At 37.3% G+C, this 17,478-nt stretch overlaps 2 protein-coding genes across 3 annotated transcripts; both read right to left on the bottom strand.

The window, feature by feature from the left end:
• Window positions 1-2,150: 2,150 nt before the first annotated feature.
• On the bottom strand, window positions 2,151-11,837 carry LOC117435739 (metalloreductase STEAP2-like). Its single transcript, XM_034059140.3, has 5 exons — window positions 11,318-11,837; window positions 9,336-9,851; window positions 6,843-7,370; window positions 5,961-6,125; window positions 2,151-3,487 (listed from the first exon to the last, which is right to left on the bottom strand). The coding sequence occupies exons 2-5, from the start codon at window positions 9,843-9,845 to the stop codon at window positions 3,203-3,205; spliced, it is 1,488 nt and encodes a 495-aa protein (XP_033915031.3). The 5' UTR covers window positions 9,846-9,851; window positions 11,318-11,837; the 3' UTR covers window positions 2,151-3,202.
• Window positions 11,838-12,387: 550 nt separating this feature from the next.
• LOC117395025 (metalloreductase STEAP1-like) lies at window positions 12,388-17,259 on the bottom strand. Of its 2 annotated transcripts, XM_033993863.3 has the most exons (5): window positions 17,137-17,247; window positions 16,414-16,531; window positions 14,238-14,753; window positions 13,503-13,667; window positions 12,388-13,164 (listed from the first exon to the last, which is right to left on the bottom strand). In XM_033993863.3, the coding sequence occupies exons 2-5, from the start codon at window positions 16,504-16,506 to the stop codon at window positions 12,904-12,906; spliced, it is 1,035 nt and encodes a 344-aa protein (XP_033849754.3). In that variant the 5' UTR covers window positions 16,507-16,531; window positions 17,137-17,247; the 3' UTR covers window positions 12,388-12,903. The 2 variants fall into 2 exon arrangements, with proteins under 2 accessions (XP_033849754.3, XP_058876132.1); XM_059020149.1 differs by lacking the exon at window positions 16,414-16,531 and having other exon boundaries at window positions 17,137-17,259.
• Window positions 17,260-17,478: the final 219 nt, after the last annotated feature.

The following is a 17,478-nucleotide window of genomic DNA, read 5'->3' as shown; positions in this document are numbered from 1 at the left end:
GTCTGTCTGGGATTACATGAAGAGAGAGAAGCAACTGAGGCTGCCTAAATCCACAGAAGAACTGTGGTTAGTTCTCCAAGATGTTAGGGGCCAACCTACCTGCCGAGTTCCTTCAAAAACTGTGTGCAAGTGTACCTAGAAGAATTGATTCTGTTTTGAAGGCAAAGGGTGGTCACACCAAATATTGATTTGATGTAGATTTTTCTGCTGTTTACTCACTTTGCATTTTGTTAACTGATAAATATAAACTATTAACATGTCTATTTTTGAAAGCATTCTTACTTTACAGCATTTTTTCACACCTGCCTAAAACTTTTGCACAGTACTGTATATTTCTTCAGGGGCTCTGATAGATGTAGAACATTTGAACATGATTCTGGCTTGCAATTTATTTTTTTTGTTTGTTTTTCACAACCACAACATTCTGGTAGTGTTTATCTGAAACTCTTTCCAGTGATAATAATACTTGATTTAGCACTGTGATAAAGGTTTAACTTGGTGAATGACACTCATTAGACTGCCAGTAAATGCACTGCAGCCCTAAGCATTTCCTGAGTTGTATTTGCTGCTGGCTTTGAATACACCTCCTAGTGCCTTCCAAATTAATCTGGTGGGAGCTCCTGAAGCATGCGTAGGAGGCTTAACAACTAAGACTGCAGTTAGAGGATTGTTTTGTATTTGTAGTACTTATCACAATATTGTCTGTACTGCTTTAACTGTATTACACGATAAATAAATCAAATGTTTTATATTCTTTTTTTTATCCATTGTAATGACTCGGGGGGGTCTGTAGCGAAGACATATCTCTTTGTGCTAATGCTGCAAACCACTGCTGTACTGGTCACTGGTACAAATGGCCAACTTAAAATCTGTAACTCATGCCCAGCACCGAAGTGTGTGAGCAAGACTGCATTATGTAAAGATCAGTGCTGCTTTAGAACTTGCCTTTAAATTCTGATCATGTTAATTGATGATTTGAAACGACACATTCTTGCCCACGAAGCTGGACTCCTCCATGTTCTGCACGCTGAAGGCTGCTTTCAGAATAAAGTGTCATTTGGGGTGCACCTGGGCACTTCAGGCTGACGAGTAAAGTTTCCAGTGATGGTAGTTTTTCCTGTCAACACTCACACAGCAGGTTGTTTGCAGTGTCTCATATGGTTGTTTTTTTACCTTGTTTTCAGTTATCAGAGTTTAAAGACGATTTGGCTTGCGGAGTGAGGCAGTAGGAAGTGTTTTACTGTATTGTGTGTGGTTTTCTGCTCATACCGAGACCTCAAAGCCCTCACTCACAAACAATCAGAGTCTGGATCCTACTTTTCCAGACGTTAACAAATCAAGAGCTGGATATTCGCAAATTGATAAAGATACATGGTAAGTGTGTGTCCTACACACTACCTTGCTACCCATGCCTGCTTTCAAACATAATACACTGCAAGACTAAACTATGAATGAATGTGGCAAGAAAGCCTCTTTCCAGTCTTCGCAACTTGCAGGTGCACATCAGTGTGGTTATTTTAATAACTCGTGTGCAATTAACCTGTATTCTTTTTATGGTTGTGTTGTGTGTAATGTTTTTTTAAATAAATTAGGCTACCTCACTTTGTGAAGAGTGAAAACCTAATTATCTCTCTAGATACTTCAGCAGTGGCTATCGGATGCAATGCTGGAGCTGAAGCAGAACATGATTCCATTATTGTAATTAATAAGGTACAATATATGGCACAATAATCTTTTATTTTGACACAGGACAGGAATGCACATATAGTTCTACATGGCAGCATGATTTTTGGCACAGTACAACCAACACATAACAATTTACAAAAGTAAAAACAACATCCAGAAAAATAACCACAGAGTACTGAACAAATACCATTTACTGTGTATGACTCTGGCAGTGTATATTGAAAACCATATCATTGCTGTTGCAAAATGTGTGTTTTATGTTATTGCAAAATTGTAATTAATTTAAGCATGTAGAAGAGAATGCTGGGCTAAAACTAGAACAGGCAACGGTACTGGACATGTAATAGGGAGTCCCAGGTTCCTATGTTTTAAAAAAAATATATAATAATAATAATAATTATATATATATATATATATATATATATATATATATATATATATATATATATATATATATATATATATATGCAAATGACCATATCACTGATATGGAAAAGAATAAAACAGTTATCCTGCCATTGGGATGTTTCTGATTACACAATATAAGAAGTAAAACTGGGTTTGAGCACAAATCTTTTAAGAAATAAAGTTTTAACTGTTCTAGACTGAGTTTGGTTTCTTCAATAGTCTACAACACTTTTATGAATATCTAACTTTTCACAAAAACAGACTTTGAACAAACCAAAACCTCAGCTCTGTTAATTAGACTCTGAATTTCAGACTTTACAAATCACTCAGTACAATTTCCCAGCTAAATATGAGTTAAAAGCGGGTTTGTCAGGAAGCACAGTTTAATGTTTGTCAAATAGCTTCTGAGTATACTGATATATTTACACATAACAGTCCACTTCAGTGTTCCAGAGAACCTCTCCTCTCATTACACTGAGAAATGGAACCTCTTTGTGGAAATACTGTGAGCATTTCATTTCAGCAGCCTTGCTGCTGTTTAACACGTAGGATATGGCAAGAGCAATCTTCAACATTTACAAACAAGAGTTACTGTGTACTACCGAGGGCAAGATTTGACCAAAAAGAAATATGAAATATTAATACAATACTCAAATGTATAAACTGTGCTACATTTTTAAGGAACTATGATAAAATGAAGACTAGTAATACCCTGACATTGTTAATTTGTCTTTGAGTGTGGCATACAGGATTTCTGTCAGGTTTATTTCAACTCATTTTATTTTATGGAGTAGTGTAATTCAGACGCTACTGTTCTTACATGATAGTAATGCGCTCTGGTGAGACCTGGGAGGCTGCTCCTGAAACCTCACTTCTATACTGGCTGTTCTTACATGATAGTAATGCGCTCTGGTGAGACCTGGGAGGCTGCTCCTGAAACCTCACTTCTATACTGGCTGTTCTTACATGATAGTAATGCGCTCTGGTGAGACCTGGGAGGCTGCTCCTGAAACCTCACTTCTATACTGGATGTTCTTACATGATAGTAATGCGCTCTGGTGAGACCTGGGAGGCTGCTCCTGTAACCTCACTTCTATACTGGCTGTTCTTACATGATAGTAATGCGCTCTGGTGAGACCTGGGAGGCTGCTCCTGAAACCTCACTTCTATACTGGCTGTTCTCCCAGCCTCTTCGGATTCGTCTGAGTCGACCGCTCATACAGGGAAGCAGCAGGACAATCTTACCCACTATAACTGTTACAGGCAACACCAGAGCTATGACAAAGTTTGGTGGCATATAGAACTTGTAGTATTCTTGGTCAAAGGCTCGCTTCCAGCCATACAGTAACACATGGAACGTAGTTATGAGCAGAGCTACGTACCCCAGTGTAGACTGTGAAGAAATACAAGAAGAAAATGTCAAAATGTTTACATATAATTAATAACACAGCAGAAGATTGCTAGGATGTGACATTTCACCTCATTGGTGGTATCTGGGTCAAAGCATGTTACTGGTTGAAAGCATGTCAAGTCAATAAGGCAAGCATCCGACAGGGAAGAAGCTGTTGAAGAGGCTGGGACAATTTCACCATCTAGGTGAAATGACCAAAGTAGTGCAACACCGTCTTCAAGCAGTTCTTGCAAACAAGGATTCAAATGAAATGAATGTTTACTGGAACATGTATTGATTTCGAACACTTTTGAGACTGTTATACCAAATGAAGTGCACAGCAGGTATGATTTATGGAATTATTTTGTCAGCAACAATCACTTGAATCTTAATATTGTCTGTAAATGCTTATGGCATATTGAACACTTAAAAGACCACATCATCTTGTATGGGAAGTCAGTAAATGTAAATTGTTCCTGGGTTCCCAATGATTATTGATCTGCCCAGCCTTTTAAATCGTGTACATCTGGGGTGGCAAGGATGCATAGCATAAAACACAGACATGACAGCCAACAGAAATTATAATAGGAAAAATGATAATTCTATCTTTTAAAAAAACTTCTGAACTTGAGTTTTCAGTTTTTATGAAGTAAAATCGATGTGAAAAAGAGACTGTCCAGAGGTTAAACCAATGTATCAGTAAAGCCACCCTCTTAAAGTGTGTGGTCTGTATCACTGATATATGTTAAAACAATGTTAAACGGTTACTTTTTAATAGATAACACTGCTAATGAAATTTGTACCGCTGTGTACCAACTGTAAAGACAGTGCTGTATGTCAAAGCATGTGGTCTGTATCATTGATACGGCCAAAGGTTTAAATTGTATGTTAATTTTTAATGGACAACAAATTGAGCTTGTAGAATAAAGGTGTGCACCACATATCAACACAATAACTCCACGTGACACTGTTTAATACAAGTTGTTGGTCATATCATAATCTGGGGCTAAATATAAGCTGTGTGTCTGTCAAACTGAATGTGACATAGTTTTACCTATGTCTGCAGAACAGCTTGTCCCACTGTGATGAAACTTGCTAATAAACTCCATCTTCAGTTATTTAGTGTAACATAATATGGAAGTATATGGAGTATGTGTCTGTCTGACTGTACACCTCACTTACATATTTCTAATTTATCTAGAGAACACCTTGTCAAATTCTACTGAAATCTATTATACATATTTGGTTTATATGCAAATGTGAAGGTCGTTGACTGATATTTAACTATAGGAAGACTGAGTAAAGGCCTCAGAAAAAACCTAGAAAACTGACTGTTGTATATTCCTTGGTCGTTGGACCGTGAAAAAGTTTTTATAGCCTGTCAGCTTCCATCTATCACCCAAGGACAATAGATTCATATTTTAACTATAAACACTGGGATGCCTAACTTGTTTCACATACAGATGCATATTTTATCTCAACTCCATATGAAAGCACATGCTGATAAACTGGCTGTTATAAATACAATGCAAACCAATGAATAATGAACTTCAAGAAGACAACAAAAGCGCTCAGCCAATGTTTGGCAAGACCTTCTGGGTCCTCTGTGCTACACTATTCAAATGTAAGCATTAGAATAACTACAGCACAATTACACAGATGCATTCTTGCACAGTAAGTCTCTAATGAGAAACCATGTTGTTAACTAAAAGGTTCATCAGGCCCAACCGATCTTAAAAGAAGTCTAACGAGGGTCCATTGTACATTTTGTTGGGTTAATTGACAATAAAGGTCTGGCCCGGTACCAAGTACTTTTCCCCTGTAAGGCCATACAATGTACAAAAAAAACTGTTTTCAAAAAAGGATGAAGGGTAGAAAGTAGTCTCTTATACGTTACTGTTATTTGTAGAGTTAAGAATAGCAAATCTTAATAAAATTGCTTGAAGTGTGTATTACATGTAAGCACTCCATTGTAGAAAAGTATTTATCTGACTGCACCTTGAGAGGGGGTCAGACTTATTCATATTTGTTTTCTTTTTATGACACATCCCACTGACTCTGAAGTGCTAGCCATTGCCTGTGTAAATAAAAGGGTTTTGAATAAAAGATGCTTATTATCATAGAAAGACAAGTCTCTTTCATTTGAAGCACAGTTATAAGTAAATGGTTAACTAAATATTGTTATCACACAGTAACAACCAACTTTATATCCCAATATTCTGTCTGACAAACTTCAAAGCACAGTGACGCAATACTCGTCTCCATTCACTGTAGAGATTAAAGCTCGACTAGAAGTTTCTTTTAAGTTGTACAGTTCCTCGGAATGTATGTTTAACGGCTGGGTTCACAGACCCCGATTAGCACTAGTCTTGGACTTTACCTAAAATAGCATTAGTCAGTCCAAGATGAGTGAGGGGTCTGTGAAACCAGCCGAGTGTTTAAAGTTCAAGATGAAAGATTACTGACTGCCACTTACCTGAATGAAGCTGAATTCTCTCCAGTTAAGAGCACTGTTAACTGAAGGAATAGACGTAACAGCCAACAGCGAGAGCAGTCCAAGACTCATGATTCCAAAGGATATGTACATTTCCACTCTCCATACCTCTTCCTCGTTCCAAGAATTATCAACGTTGGCATGAACCTATAATGAAAGCTTGTTAATACATTAACAGTAATGTTTGAATGACATGGTTCTTTGGCCCATCCAGCCCTTTTAAAGAACCATTTTCTTCTATTGAAAGGCCCAAGCTCCAGTATTATAACAGTTTTTTTGTTTTTTTTTTTTATCTAGGATTACTTATGCATTCAGTTTTTCTGTTTTTAATAAACAGTCATCAGTATTGCTGTCCTATGTACATTATGCAGAAAGATGTACACAGGGAGAGGTCCAGATATAGACCAATGCTGTAATTAGAGTTGATAAATGTTACAATTAAATAACAGCATACAACAATGTCTGAAGTTACACAAAGATATACAATTGCTATATCACTTTAAAAATATGTTACACCAAGTTCTCAGCCTACATTTCAATGCAGGAGGGTTTGCTCCAAACTGCAACACATGTAAGGTGGGATGCGGCTTGAGCTTACCAGGCACCTGGTATGTACAGGTTGCTGGAGCACAATGAGGTGACACAGTCATTGCCAATTCAGCCTCACTGACATGATGTTACTATACTGGCTAAATGACACATGCAAACTGTCTGAGTGTACTCATATACACATTGGAATGCTTAATATCCAATCAGATTGTAAGATTAGGCCAATGTTGACTTATTTAAATTAAGGCTGTTACTATTCAAATCTAAACTAATATTAAAATTAAGAGGTTGTCTGTAAAACGTTTTTTGGGATACCTGTTGAAATGCCATGTTGAGGAAGAGATAGCGCTCAGATCTCCTCATTGGTAAACAGATACTGTAGAGAACATGAACCGAAGCAAAGAAGACACTGAGCAGCCCCAGCTGCTTCCTGCACTGCAGCCACCCATCCAGCCAGTGAGGAAAGCGCCGGTATTTAGTTCCATAATAAATCTGGTGAGCTGCAGCTAGCAGACCTGCCAGGTATACCAGCGACAGAAGAGTTATTGCAACGATGGGCAGGGTCTTATTGACAATCTCTATGGGGATCTTATAGAAGTCGCTCTGCTGATTCTTAACGTAGGGGTGTATAATATCTCTGATGAATGAATAGATGAAAAACAAGATTGAAAGGCTGACAGATACAAGCACGGGTCCCTTCCAAAGGGTGAACAGCTGAAGAGGAATGTTTTCTATTTCTCTGGCAGAAGACAAGGTCCCCAGGTCAACAGGGATGAAGTTTAACTGACGAGCCACTTCTAGGACTTGATGGCGGGCTTCAACCGAATTGCTGCAGATATACACCTGTCAATGAAATGCAGTTATAAATGACATCGTTATTATTTAATGAAGGGCCACAGAGATGGTGAAGAACTGTGTTGTTATTCGTTCCTATTACATTACTTTAAGATATAATGCAAAAGAAACCAAATGTATCAATAACACTATGCTGTACAGTGTTTCTGGCTTTCTTTCAGATCATTTGATGGGGTATTTGGTTTAAGATACTTCAGAGACATTCTTTTTATAGTAATAACATTTAAACTGAAAGAATATTTTAATATTAGTTTCAATTTTGAAAGAATATGAAAAATGATAAAAACAAGTTTGGCCCAGCATTAACATTTGTATTATTATTATAGCAATGTTCATTTAATATAAAATATATCAAACACTGATAATTATAAGGATATCAAAACAATCTGGACCATTCTCTGGTATGTATTAATATCTTCCCTTGCACAGACATCAACAGAATCAATATAAGCTTTGCATTAAATGTCAATACTGGTATTTAAGGATTATCCATCAGTGCTGGTGTTAGCCTATAATTATAATGATGGTATATAGTGGATCGTAATCTGATATTACAATGTGGGTGTTCGCTGTTAATTATATGGTTTAGAGAAATTCATAAATTCCATCACTTAATGTTGTGCCATGTACAATGTGTTATTAATGGGAAATAGAAGTTGTTCATGTGTTCTCAATTTGAAAGCAATGCTCATGAGCCTAGCGTGACATTATGCTTGCAGACAAGGATGTCTCTCTGACTCAGTGTACTGTATGTTGACCTATGTCGTTACATCACTGTAGCTAATTGAACTTAAAGCTTAACTGTTGCTAATGGCTACTTGCAAGACACTATTCATTCGCATTGCTTGATGTGCCAAAACAGTCTTTTCTCATTACCAACCTTTGTTTTTACTGTATTAAAATCTCAAAATAAATTTCTTCTGCAAACACAATCCTTTATAATGCTGTTTCCATCTGAAACCTGTACAGCTCAATCTCACCTTGTTGTTATTATTATTATTATTATTATTATTATTATTATTATTAATTTATTAGCAGGCGCCCTTATCCAGGGCGACTTACAATTGTTACAAGATATCACATTATTTTTACATACAATTACCCATTTATACAGTTGGGTTTTTTTACTGGAGCAATCTAGTTAAAGTACCTTGCTCAAGGGTACAGCAGCAGTGTCCTCCACCTGGGATTGAACCCACAACCCTCCGGCATATAACAAAACATGATATCACATTACCTTAGAAATAGATTTAACGCATTACTATTCATTCTCATTTTGAGCCACCAGTGCTAAGAATGGCAAAGCTCAAAGGCTCATATTTGTGAAACTTGCACTTTAAAATAATAAACTGCTTTGGGGCCTGGTTGGATAAGAACTTGGTTGAAACAAATAACTGAACTGGAAAGGTCAGAGTATATTTTTTATGTTTGCTGAGGCAGTGTTTTGAAACAAACAAGAACGCTTTTATGAGTACAGGCTACATTGGTCACATTTGGACATTATTCTGCTAGAGAAACCCACAGTTTTAGTTCAGCTTCCGACAGGGGACAAAAGGTTGCACATGTAACATTTAGGGAGCGTCATGCAAACTAAACAGTCAGAGTTATATTTCCTTTTGCAAGAGCTCTAACTCCTAGAAACAACCGCAACATGATACTGCTGTTCTCAGTGACCAGTTTCTGCTTTCCCTTTGACCCTTGTGTTTTCAATGTTGTACTTACTGTGTTTCCTCACATGACTACTGAAAGTGCAGCACAGAGACACATAAAAAGGACGTTCACTTTTTTTTTCACCAATTGCTGTGAAAATAATGCATAGAGTAACAAAAGGATTAAAAAAACACTGGAATACCATAATAACATCAGAGTATCACCCTGAAGAAACCCACTGTTGCATTTCCACATTACAATGGGAATAGATCAAATACATCACAGTGCCCCTCCAGTCTTTACCTGTCTGCTGGCATCCTTTGGCCCGGACTGCATTGCCCAGGCTGAGATAACGTTGAATCCTTTAACCACAAACGAATCAGGAAAAAGGGAAGCCAGGTATTCTGCATTGGATTCTGGATACTGGTTCATCCGAGTATTGTTACTCACATCCACAAGGATTTTGCCCACTAAAAGGTGCTTGAGGTCCCAAAATGAAGCGTAATGTTCTCGGTGTATGGAGACAAAAAGAATATTAGCTTTGGCCACTGCATCTTCGTGGTGGGTAACATCAACTACATGTGGAAAGAATTCAGCAGCCCTCTTGGGGCTCCGGCTCCCAACCACAACATGGTACCCACACCTCAGGAGCCTGAGAGACAAGCATTTGGCAAAGTCCCCGCTTCCTATAATCCCTATGGTAGATTTGTTTCCTTCTTTGACACCATTCATGCAGTTTGGTAAGAACATCTCCTTGCTGTTCCTTGGACTTCCCATCATTGAAATGGTTTCCATTGCTGCTCCTGTTTCCATATATTCCTAAGAGACCAAAACCAAGCAACTGTTTTTAAATTGTTAGTATATTACACATTACAGCACCTGCATTCAGAGTGAAACCAAGGACAGGAAAATGCACCTTTCAAAAAGAATACACTGTATCCCTTGAGAGCCAATAAAGACCATTATTATTAATTAGTCATTTAGCAGACGCTTTTATCCAAAGCGACTTACAGAGGGGGTGAACTGTGCATCAAAAACTGCTGCTGCAGTCACTTCCAATAGGACCTTGGTTTTACGTCTTATCCGAAGGAGAGAGCACAAGGAGCTTAAGTGACTTGCTTAGGCTTGCTTAACCACTGGACCACCAAGCCTACCCATAAGAAAATGTGTTACCAGTAGACATCTTCCTTGCACTACCCATGCATCCTTTTTAAAGGGTGTCACTGACCCACATTCAATCAATTCTACAACATTTTAAAAACAGTAAGCTATCATTATATATATATATTCTTAATGCAGTGCATTGGTCTACAGTGACTGCCACTCTAATTATGACATATGTGTTCCTGTCATTACGGGATAACTTTATATTAAGTGGCATCAGCAACAGTATTTTAAATGCCTGAAAGGTACTGAACGCATTCAGAGTATGAGACATTGATACCGTGTGTGAGCATCAAGGGTTATGTTGTCAGTTGCTCCTAGTTGAATTTTGGACAATACTCATGAGACCTGACTCAAAATGTTACTTACAAGGAGGACTGCATATGGTTTGTTTTCATAGTGTTTTCATTAAAGAAATTGAAGGTCAAATGAACACAACAGTCCTCCAAACCACACACACACACACACATATATATATATATATATATATATATATATATATATATATATATATATACACACACACACACACGTTAGGTTGCCTGGCAAGACTTTATACATTTTTTGTCCACTAAATGAGTGAAGTGTATCTGCTTAGATCTCTTACAAACAACATTGTTTTGATCACAACAGAACACCACGTCTCTTCTCATTCTCATCTCTTTCTCTGCTTCACTGCCAGATGACACCTGAAGCTGTTTCTCAATCTGTTTTTTTTTTTGTTTGTTTGTTTTTTTGTTTTTTACTTGATAGGCCTAACTGTCGAAATAAAAAAAATCAATACAAATTGGAAAGGGAGGTTTACGAGACAGGTTAAAATGAATGTTACAATATTAATAAATATCATCACAACAACAAAAAAAACAAAACAAATACATCATCAGGAATATACATCGCAATGTTGCCGGCAGCGAAAGCGATGGAGAAAAACTAAAAGCTTAAAGGTTGCTGGATAGTATAAATATGATTAGTATTGGTAGGGTATCGGTAATACAGACTACATAGCATGTTAATGTATCATTAAGTCGCAAGAATCGTTTTAGGAAGTCATTCTAGGAATACATATTTATATTTTAAAATGAAATCAATTTTGTTTTTTAAGTACATGGGTTAAACCTTACCTTATTTACATGAAGGTTTCTACCATTCAGCTTGCATCTGCCGCTGCTTTCTTCACGATGTTACTGTGTTTGTCTCCGCCTCCATTGATTGACTTTCTTGTCACGCAAACCCTGTGCGCTCAGGCAGGCAGACCACGTTCCAATATCACAGGGATCGGGAAATTGCACAACACAGGTATCAAGAGCCTGTTCCACAGACTCAATTTAGCCTTTCATTATTCTTAGACAGGGCAGTGGCCACAATGTCACACTGAAATTATGTTAGTTTTTTAAAAGAATGTTTGTAAATACTTTAACTTTAATATGTAACAGTTGACTGTTTTCTTGAAAAGCTGAATTTAATAAAATTGACACACACACACACACGTTTGCATTTCTATATTTGTGGGGACTCCTCACTGGCTGTCACTGTTTTTATTTACTATTTCTGACTCGTCAGACAACTCCACACAGGGTAAAAGTCGACAACAAACTAAATATTTTGGCACTTGTATTATTTTTTATTTATATTTAGTTCTTAAAAACGTGTTTTACAAAGTGGGACGTCCCTACAACGTTGTCTTTTCAGGAGTTGCTAGCTTTGTGGGGACCTGTGAGTGGTTGGTCAATTAATTAATTAATTAATTAATCAATCTGGTCATTGTACAGGTGTGTATAAAAGGCCACTGAAAGTCCAGTCAAGTAGGCTTGAAGAAGTTTGAATTGGAACTAGTTCAGCACTGACATAAGTGTTTGCTGAATGTATAGCATGGTACCAGGGAAAGTTGTGTCATCCAATTAAAGCCTGAAGTTTTTTTTTATTTGCTTATTTTTGTGTTTACAAATAATTTGCGAGGCAGGAGCCAGGCCTGCATAAGAGACTACTAGAATAAAGACAAAGTGCTTGTGACTTGGTAACAGAAAATGGGTTTCCCCTTGATTACTCTGAGAACTGCCCTCGCTGAGGTGAGGCCGAACCGATTGACCTCCAATCCTCACGATCTACGCAGGGAGAACAAAAGCACTGGAAAAGAGAATAAAGCACAAAAAGGACCAGGGTTCATGTTGATGAATGAAGCATGTATCTTGGCAACAGGCAATACATAGGTTGGCAGGGTGTGGATAATTAGAAAATGCATGCTTTACAAAATATATTTTAATATATAAAAAAAGTATGAAATCCACTAATAGTTAATAATATTTTTTTACAAGTACTTTCCTTGAAGTCATCTTTAAGGGGACAGATTTTGGGGTAGTTTTCCTTGCAAATAAAGACACAGGTGGACTTGCTTAAACACATGTCAAACATGACAACCAAACCCAAGAATAAAAGTCTGAAACTGTACATACACAATGATTATTGTTGTTTTATTTTTTACTTACTGATTACTACTCATGTAACAAGCAATCACATATTCCATTAAAGCCTATTGTAAAAATCATGTAATTTGAAAACCTTAAATAATTATGCATACATACCATGAAAATACAAGACAGTTCCATAAAAATCACATAAGACAGTAACAGTATGGCTTATTACACACACACACAAAATACATTTGCTATATCAAAATATATGTATCAAACAATAATTTATCTTGCAAAGTTCATAGTAAGATATTCACTGCAGGTTCTGTTTTGGATGTTGAAGTTTCTTCCCAGCCATGTCTAATCTTCCGTAACTTCTTGTCAAGACACGGAAGAACTAGTACAGTTTTACACAACAGAACAACGATAGGTAGAACTACTGCAATCATGAACGATGGAGGGGTGTACCACACAAAGTACTTCAGGTCTGCCCACTTTCTCCATGCATACACCAGGGCATGAGCTGTGCCAAGCAGGAGCGCGCAATACCCCATCTTGCTCTGTAACAGCATGAAAACAACATTCATGTGTTAAGATGTATTGTTACTCTCCCTTATAAATGTTTATCATAATAAAAGCATAGGACAGGGTAATAAATCATAGTGAAAGCATGACAACGGAAAGGTAAGCATTGTGTATCCCAGAGAGGCATGGCAAATCATATTAAAAAAATGCCACGCACAGTATATGGGGCAGGCATGGAAAAACTACAAAATGACTGTGGTAAACTTTTATATGGGTGCATTTGTAACAGGTTGACGTCCCATACAAGCACCGCACGTTCCTTTATTTATGCGTCACACCTGAAGCCGCATCTTTGATGGAATGAATGTATTACCTGAACACACTGAAATTCTCTCCAGTTCAAGGAGTTGCTGACAGAAGGAATTGAGGTTGTGGCCAACAGGGCTAAAACTGCAAGGCTTAGAATACCAAGAGACATGTATATTTCCATTCTCCACACATCATCTTCAATCCATGCGTTTTCTATGTTCTGCGTTACCTGGACATACAAAAAAACATTCTGTGAATCTAAGAATAGACATGAAAAAACATTTCCAAAAATAGGCTTTATAAAAACGCCTTTGATGCCTTTCTGGAATGTAGGTTCAGAATGTCTTTCCCGGCAAACCTATTTTTGCAACACATAACCTTAGAAATAGGATAGCCAACATAACTGGTAGTACTATAGTGTATTTACTAGGATTACTTTACAACACAATTTTAAACATACACTTTGTAATTAATCTAAGTTTTTTCTCTTCGAATTGAGTCCGAAATGTATTTTCTCTTGCAACTGGCTATTGGTACTTACTGTACCTACAGTACATCTACCTTATGCATATGTAAAAATGTTTGTGTGCCATACAGACAGATGCTCTCGATAACCAATTTGCATTGGTATTGAAAAGGTGGTTCTCTCCATAAACTGAAGTATGAAAACATGCCATTGCTTGGAATATGGCTCCACAGTGGGTTACAATAACCTTTGAATAGTTGTACTGTATTACAGTACAGGCAAAACTGCTTCAGAAAATAGTATAAAAAATACATTTATTATTAAACCTCCTACCTGTTGATAAGCCCAATTTAGCAGTTTGTAACGATATGACCATCTCATTGGATAACACAGGCTGTAGACTGCATGAAGCAAAGCAAAAAAGAAACTGAGGAGACCGAGCTGTTTGCGCATCAACATCCATCTCTGTAACCAGTTTGGAAAGCTGCTATATTTGGTACCTCGGTGTAACTGCAGAACCGCTGCCAAAATCCCTGGCAGATAAACCAGAGCCAACAGGGTGATGGCAACCACTGGCAGGACCTTATTCATTACCAAAATTGGCATTTTATAGAATTCATTCTTGCTCAGAGATATGAATGGGTGAAGAATGTCTCTTAGAAAGGTATATATAAACACAATTACAGAAAGTATAATTGACAATTTCAGTGGTAAATGCCACTGTGGAAAAAGACCCAGGTTTTCTTTGTTGACATTGGATGGACATTCAAAGTCTTCAAAAGCAAACGTGTGTGGATCAAGAAACTGCGAGGCTCTGTTTGTCAATGTAGAATCTTGTACACCAGTCCCCTACAAGAAAACAAATGGCAAAAACAGACAGTTAACTTATGTCAAATAAAAAAAAAGGTAAATGCAGAAGGGCAAATATAATTTGTTGTAGAAAAATAACACTATAGTTAAAGAGAACATTTAAATAACAGGTAGATGCCAGTTAAAAAATTACAAAGTAGCCTGTCCTGAAATGTGTTAATATACTGACAAGATGAGTAAATACAGGGCAGTGAAATGAGAAGTAGAGCACCAAGCTGTACTATCAAAGGCATTCCTCTTGGCGGTATAGTGGAATGTGGTGGGTAGTACCAGAGCACCATGGTTGGAAAGGAAATACTGTATCCCATGCCAGGGGACACAGCCAATGCTTTACAGTCCCCATTGGGTGGCATCTTATGCAGGTATTCCCCCCTAGCCTCACTCCTGATATTTGCTTTATAACAGTACCAACCATAATAGTGGTACTACATAAGAAAATATGAAAATCTTTCCATGAATACCTTGATATTACACATTATTAAACCGTGCGTATCTGCAGTTTGATTGATGCATTTCAATTTGCTATTTCATTAATGTCACCTCAGTATTGTATACGGCTGTAAAGCATGCCCATCATTAGGGGAAGCTGCTGGTTTGGAAAATGACAGGAACGTAAGCATTTAAGGGGTGGACAGAATTTTGCGTTTCTGAGGTGAAGTACCCTAGGAAGTACTACAGACTAGCTGAAAGTAACTCAGACTTCTACCAGAACTAAACACGTGAGACTTAAAATACAATAAAGATGTGTGGAATTATTGTATCATCTATAACAGCTATTAAATAGTTTAGGAAGAAGCAGGGGCAATCTTTTGGTTCAATTTAAGTATTACTGTTGTGCACAATCTAATGTAGGCTTTTATTCACTGACAGTAAAATGTTTTTCATTTCTATACACAAATCATATTGACAGCCTTGACATGTGAAATGAACTGCATTGAAGTACAGATATTAAACATTTAATCTAGTACCAGGGGAGATCATGTGTTTCTAGATAGCCTTCTCCTTTTTATGGCATGACAGCTCACATATAAATTAAGAGAAATGAACACCCTTTTACAAGTGAGTTTTGTGCTCTATACAAAACTTCCAATGTTATCATTTTTTTTAAAAAAGATCAGTTTAAATCCTAACTGCAAAATGCAATGCCTGTGTAAATCGACTTGAAAATGATTCAGTGTTGCAATTATTTCACTTTTAGCAGATATGAAGACTCATTTCTGTTCTACTCTACATTTGAATTTTAGATGCTGTGCTAATGAGAAAGAATGGAGATTAAATAAATGCAAATCTCATGAGACACATTTGTATTAAAATAGTTCAGCTTCCACGTCTTTTAATTTTCTAACTATATGATACACCTAAATAACTTATTGTCAATACACTACGCAAGTTCTGGTCCTTGAAATATCGGCTAATTCCCCACTCCCAAAAAGCTTGCCCATCAGTTCTCTATTACTAGACATGGGGTATTGAAAACTGATCCTGAGGTCCAGACTTGTATGAAGTTTGTCATTAAAAAATCTGCTTTGTAAAGTTAGTGTAGTAAACCAAAACAAAGGAGCAATGTTGTGAGATCTGCTTTAAGACATTGCTCCTACCACCAGCTTTAAATGCTGTTCAGTTTATTGTATCTCTTTACCAAATTAATATGGTCTCCAGAGCTTTTTTTGGACTTCATTCTCAAAATGCCATCACATTCCTCAATGCAAAGGTCATCTCTATGTGCATTCATTGCTTGGTACTGGCACTTTGATCACCTAGATAAAGACAAAACAATTAGACACTTACTAAAAAGCACTGGCTATCCGAAAAAAAAAAGAAACACACACTCCATCATATAATAATAGATGTATCCCCTCAACTCAACACCACACGACCAGCATGACAGTAAACACAGACACAATGAAGCGTTCTTACCTTTGTATACTGGTAAGTTAGTGATCAGCAGAATAAATTATTTTTTTCTCTGTGAGTAAATATCGGGATTTGCTAGGAAATCGGGACTGTCCCGATCATATAGGGACTGTTGGCATGCATGCAGATGAGCATTGAAAAAAACAAAGTCAACCAATGTGGAGCACAGTAAATGAGCGATTCTAGAATAAAAATGTAATGACAACTGTAATAAACACAGCTATAAACTGCAGATGTTTCTTGATTAAAAGAAGAAGAAAGCGTTCTACTTTGCTTCACGTGTTTTCAGTACTCGTTTTAAAGCATTTGTAGTGACATTATAGCAGCCCACTCTGGTCACCTCAGCAAATATTTGAGCGCTTCTCGAGCCAAACGTTTTGTGTTGAAAAACTACAAAAAGAAAGCTGAATAAACGAAGAGAAACATACAAATAAGTAACAATACTTACAGGCACAGAACGTCCTTGTCTTAACGAAGCTATATATATATATATGACAAGTAACAAACACCCAGCATCTCCAAATGCAGCCTTCATACAGTTAATGTTCCCTTCCCTTCAAAAACTTTAACTTTTGTCCCGCCCCTATTCTGTGACCGAGGCGTAGAACTGTGGGTGCGTTCACGGAGCACCCATTGGCTACATTGGTCAGATTCTGCACAGAATCTGCGCAGAATGATCTCCGTGAAAGCACCCATTGTCAGCGTCGTACCACTAACTAACTGGCAGCGGTACGCTCCCTGCCACCTTGCATTCCGGGCAAATCCTGATGACCTGGATAAACCAAACATG

This window comes from Acipenser ruthenus, chromosome 3 (genome assembly GCF_902713425.1).
Source record: "Acipenser ruthenus chromosome 3, fAciRut3.2 maternal haplotype, whole genome shotgun sequence".
Taxonomy (NCBI): Eukaryota; Metazoa; Chordata; class Actinopteri; order Acipenseriformes; family Acipenseridae; genus Acipenser; species Acipenser ruthenus.
Note: the sequence above shows the minus strand (reverse complement) of the source record. Positions and strands in the feature narration are given on the sequence as shown.

What these genes read in the sequence shown, in the direction of transcription:
- LOC117435739 (XM_034059140.3), bottom strand. Translation starts at nt 9,845, where the DNA reads ATGGAAACAGGAGCAGCAATGGAAACCATTTCAATGATGGGAAGTCCA. An exon ending in CAAAGGATGCCAGCAGACAG is followed by an intron (nt 7,371 to 9,335) that starts GTAAAGACTGGA and finishes TTTCATTGACAG; the next exon opens with GTGTATATCTGCAGCAATTC. An exon ending in TCAACATGGCATTTCAACAG is followed by an intron (nt 6,126 to 6,842) that starts GTATCCCAAAAA and finishes CTTTCATTATAG; the next exon opens with GTTCATGCCAACGTTGATAA.
- LOC117395025 (XM_033993863.3), bottom strand. Translation starts at nt 16,506, where the DNA reads ATGAATGCACATAGAGATGACCTTTGCATTGAGGAATGTGATGGCATT. An exon ending in CTGGAGACCATATTAATTTG is followed by an intron (nt 14,754 to 16,413) that starts GTAAAGAGATAC and finishes GTTTTCTTGTAG; the next exon opens with GGGACTGGTGTACAAGATTC. An exon ending in GAGAATTTCAGTGTGTTCAG is followed by an intron (nt 13,165 to 13,502) that starts GTAATACATTCA and finishes ATGCTGTTACAG; the next exon opens with AGCAAGATGGGGTATTGCGC.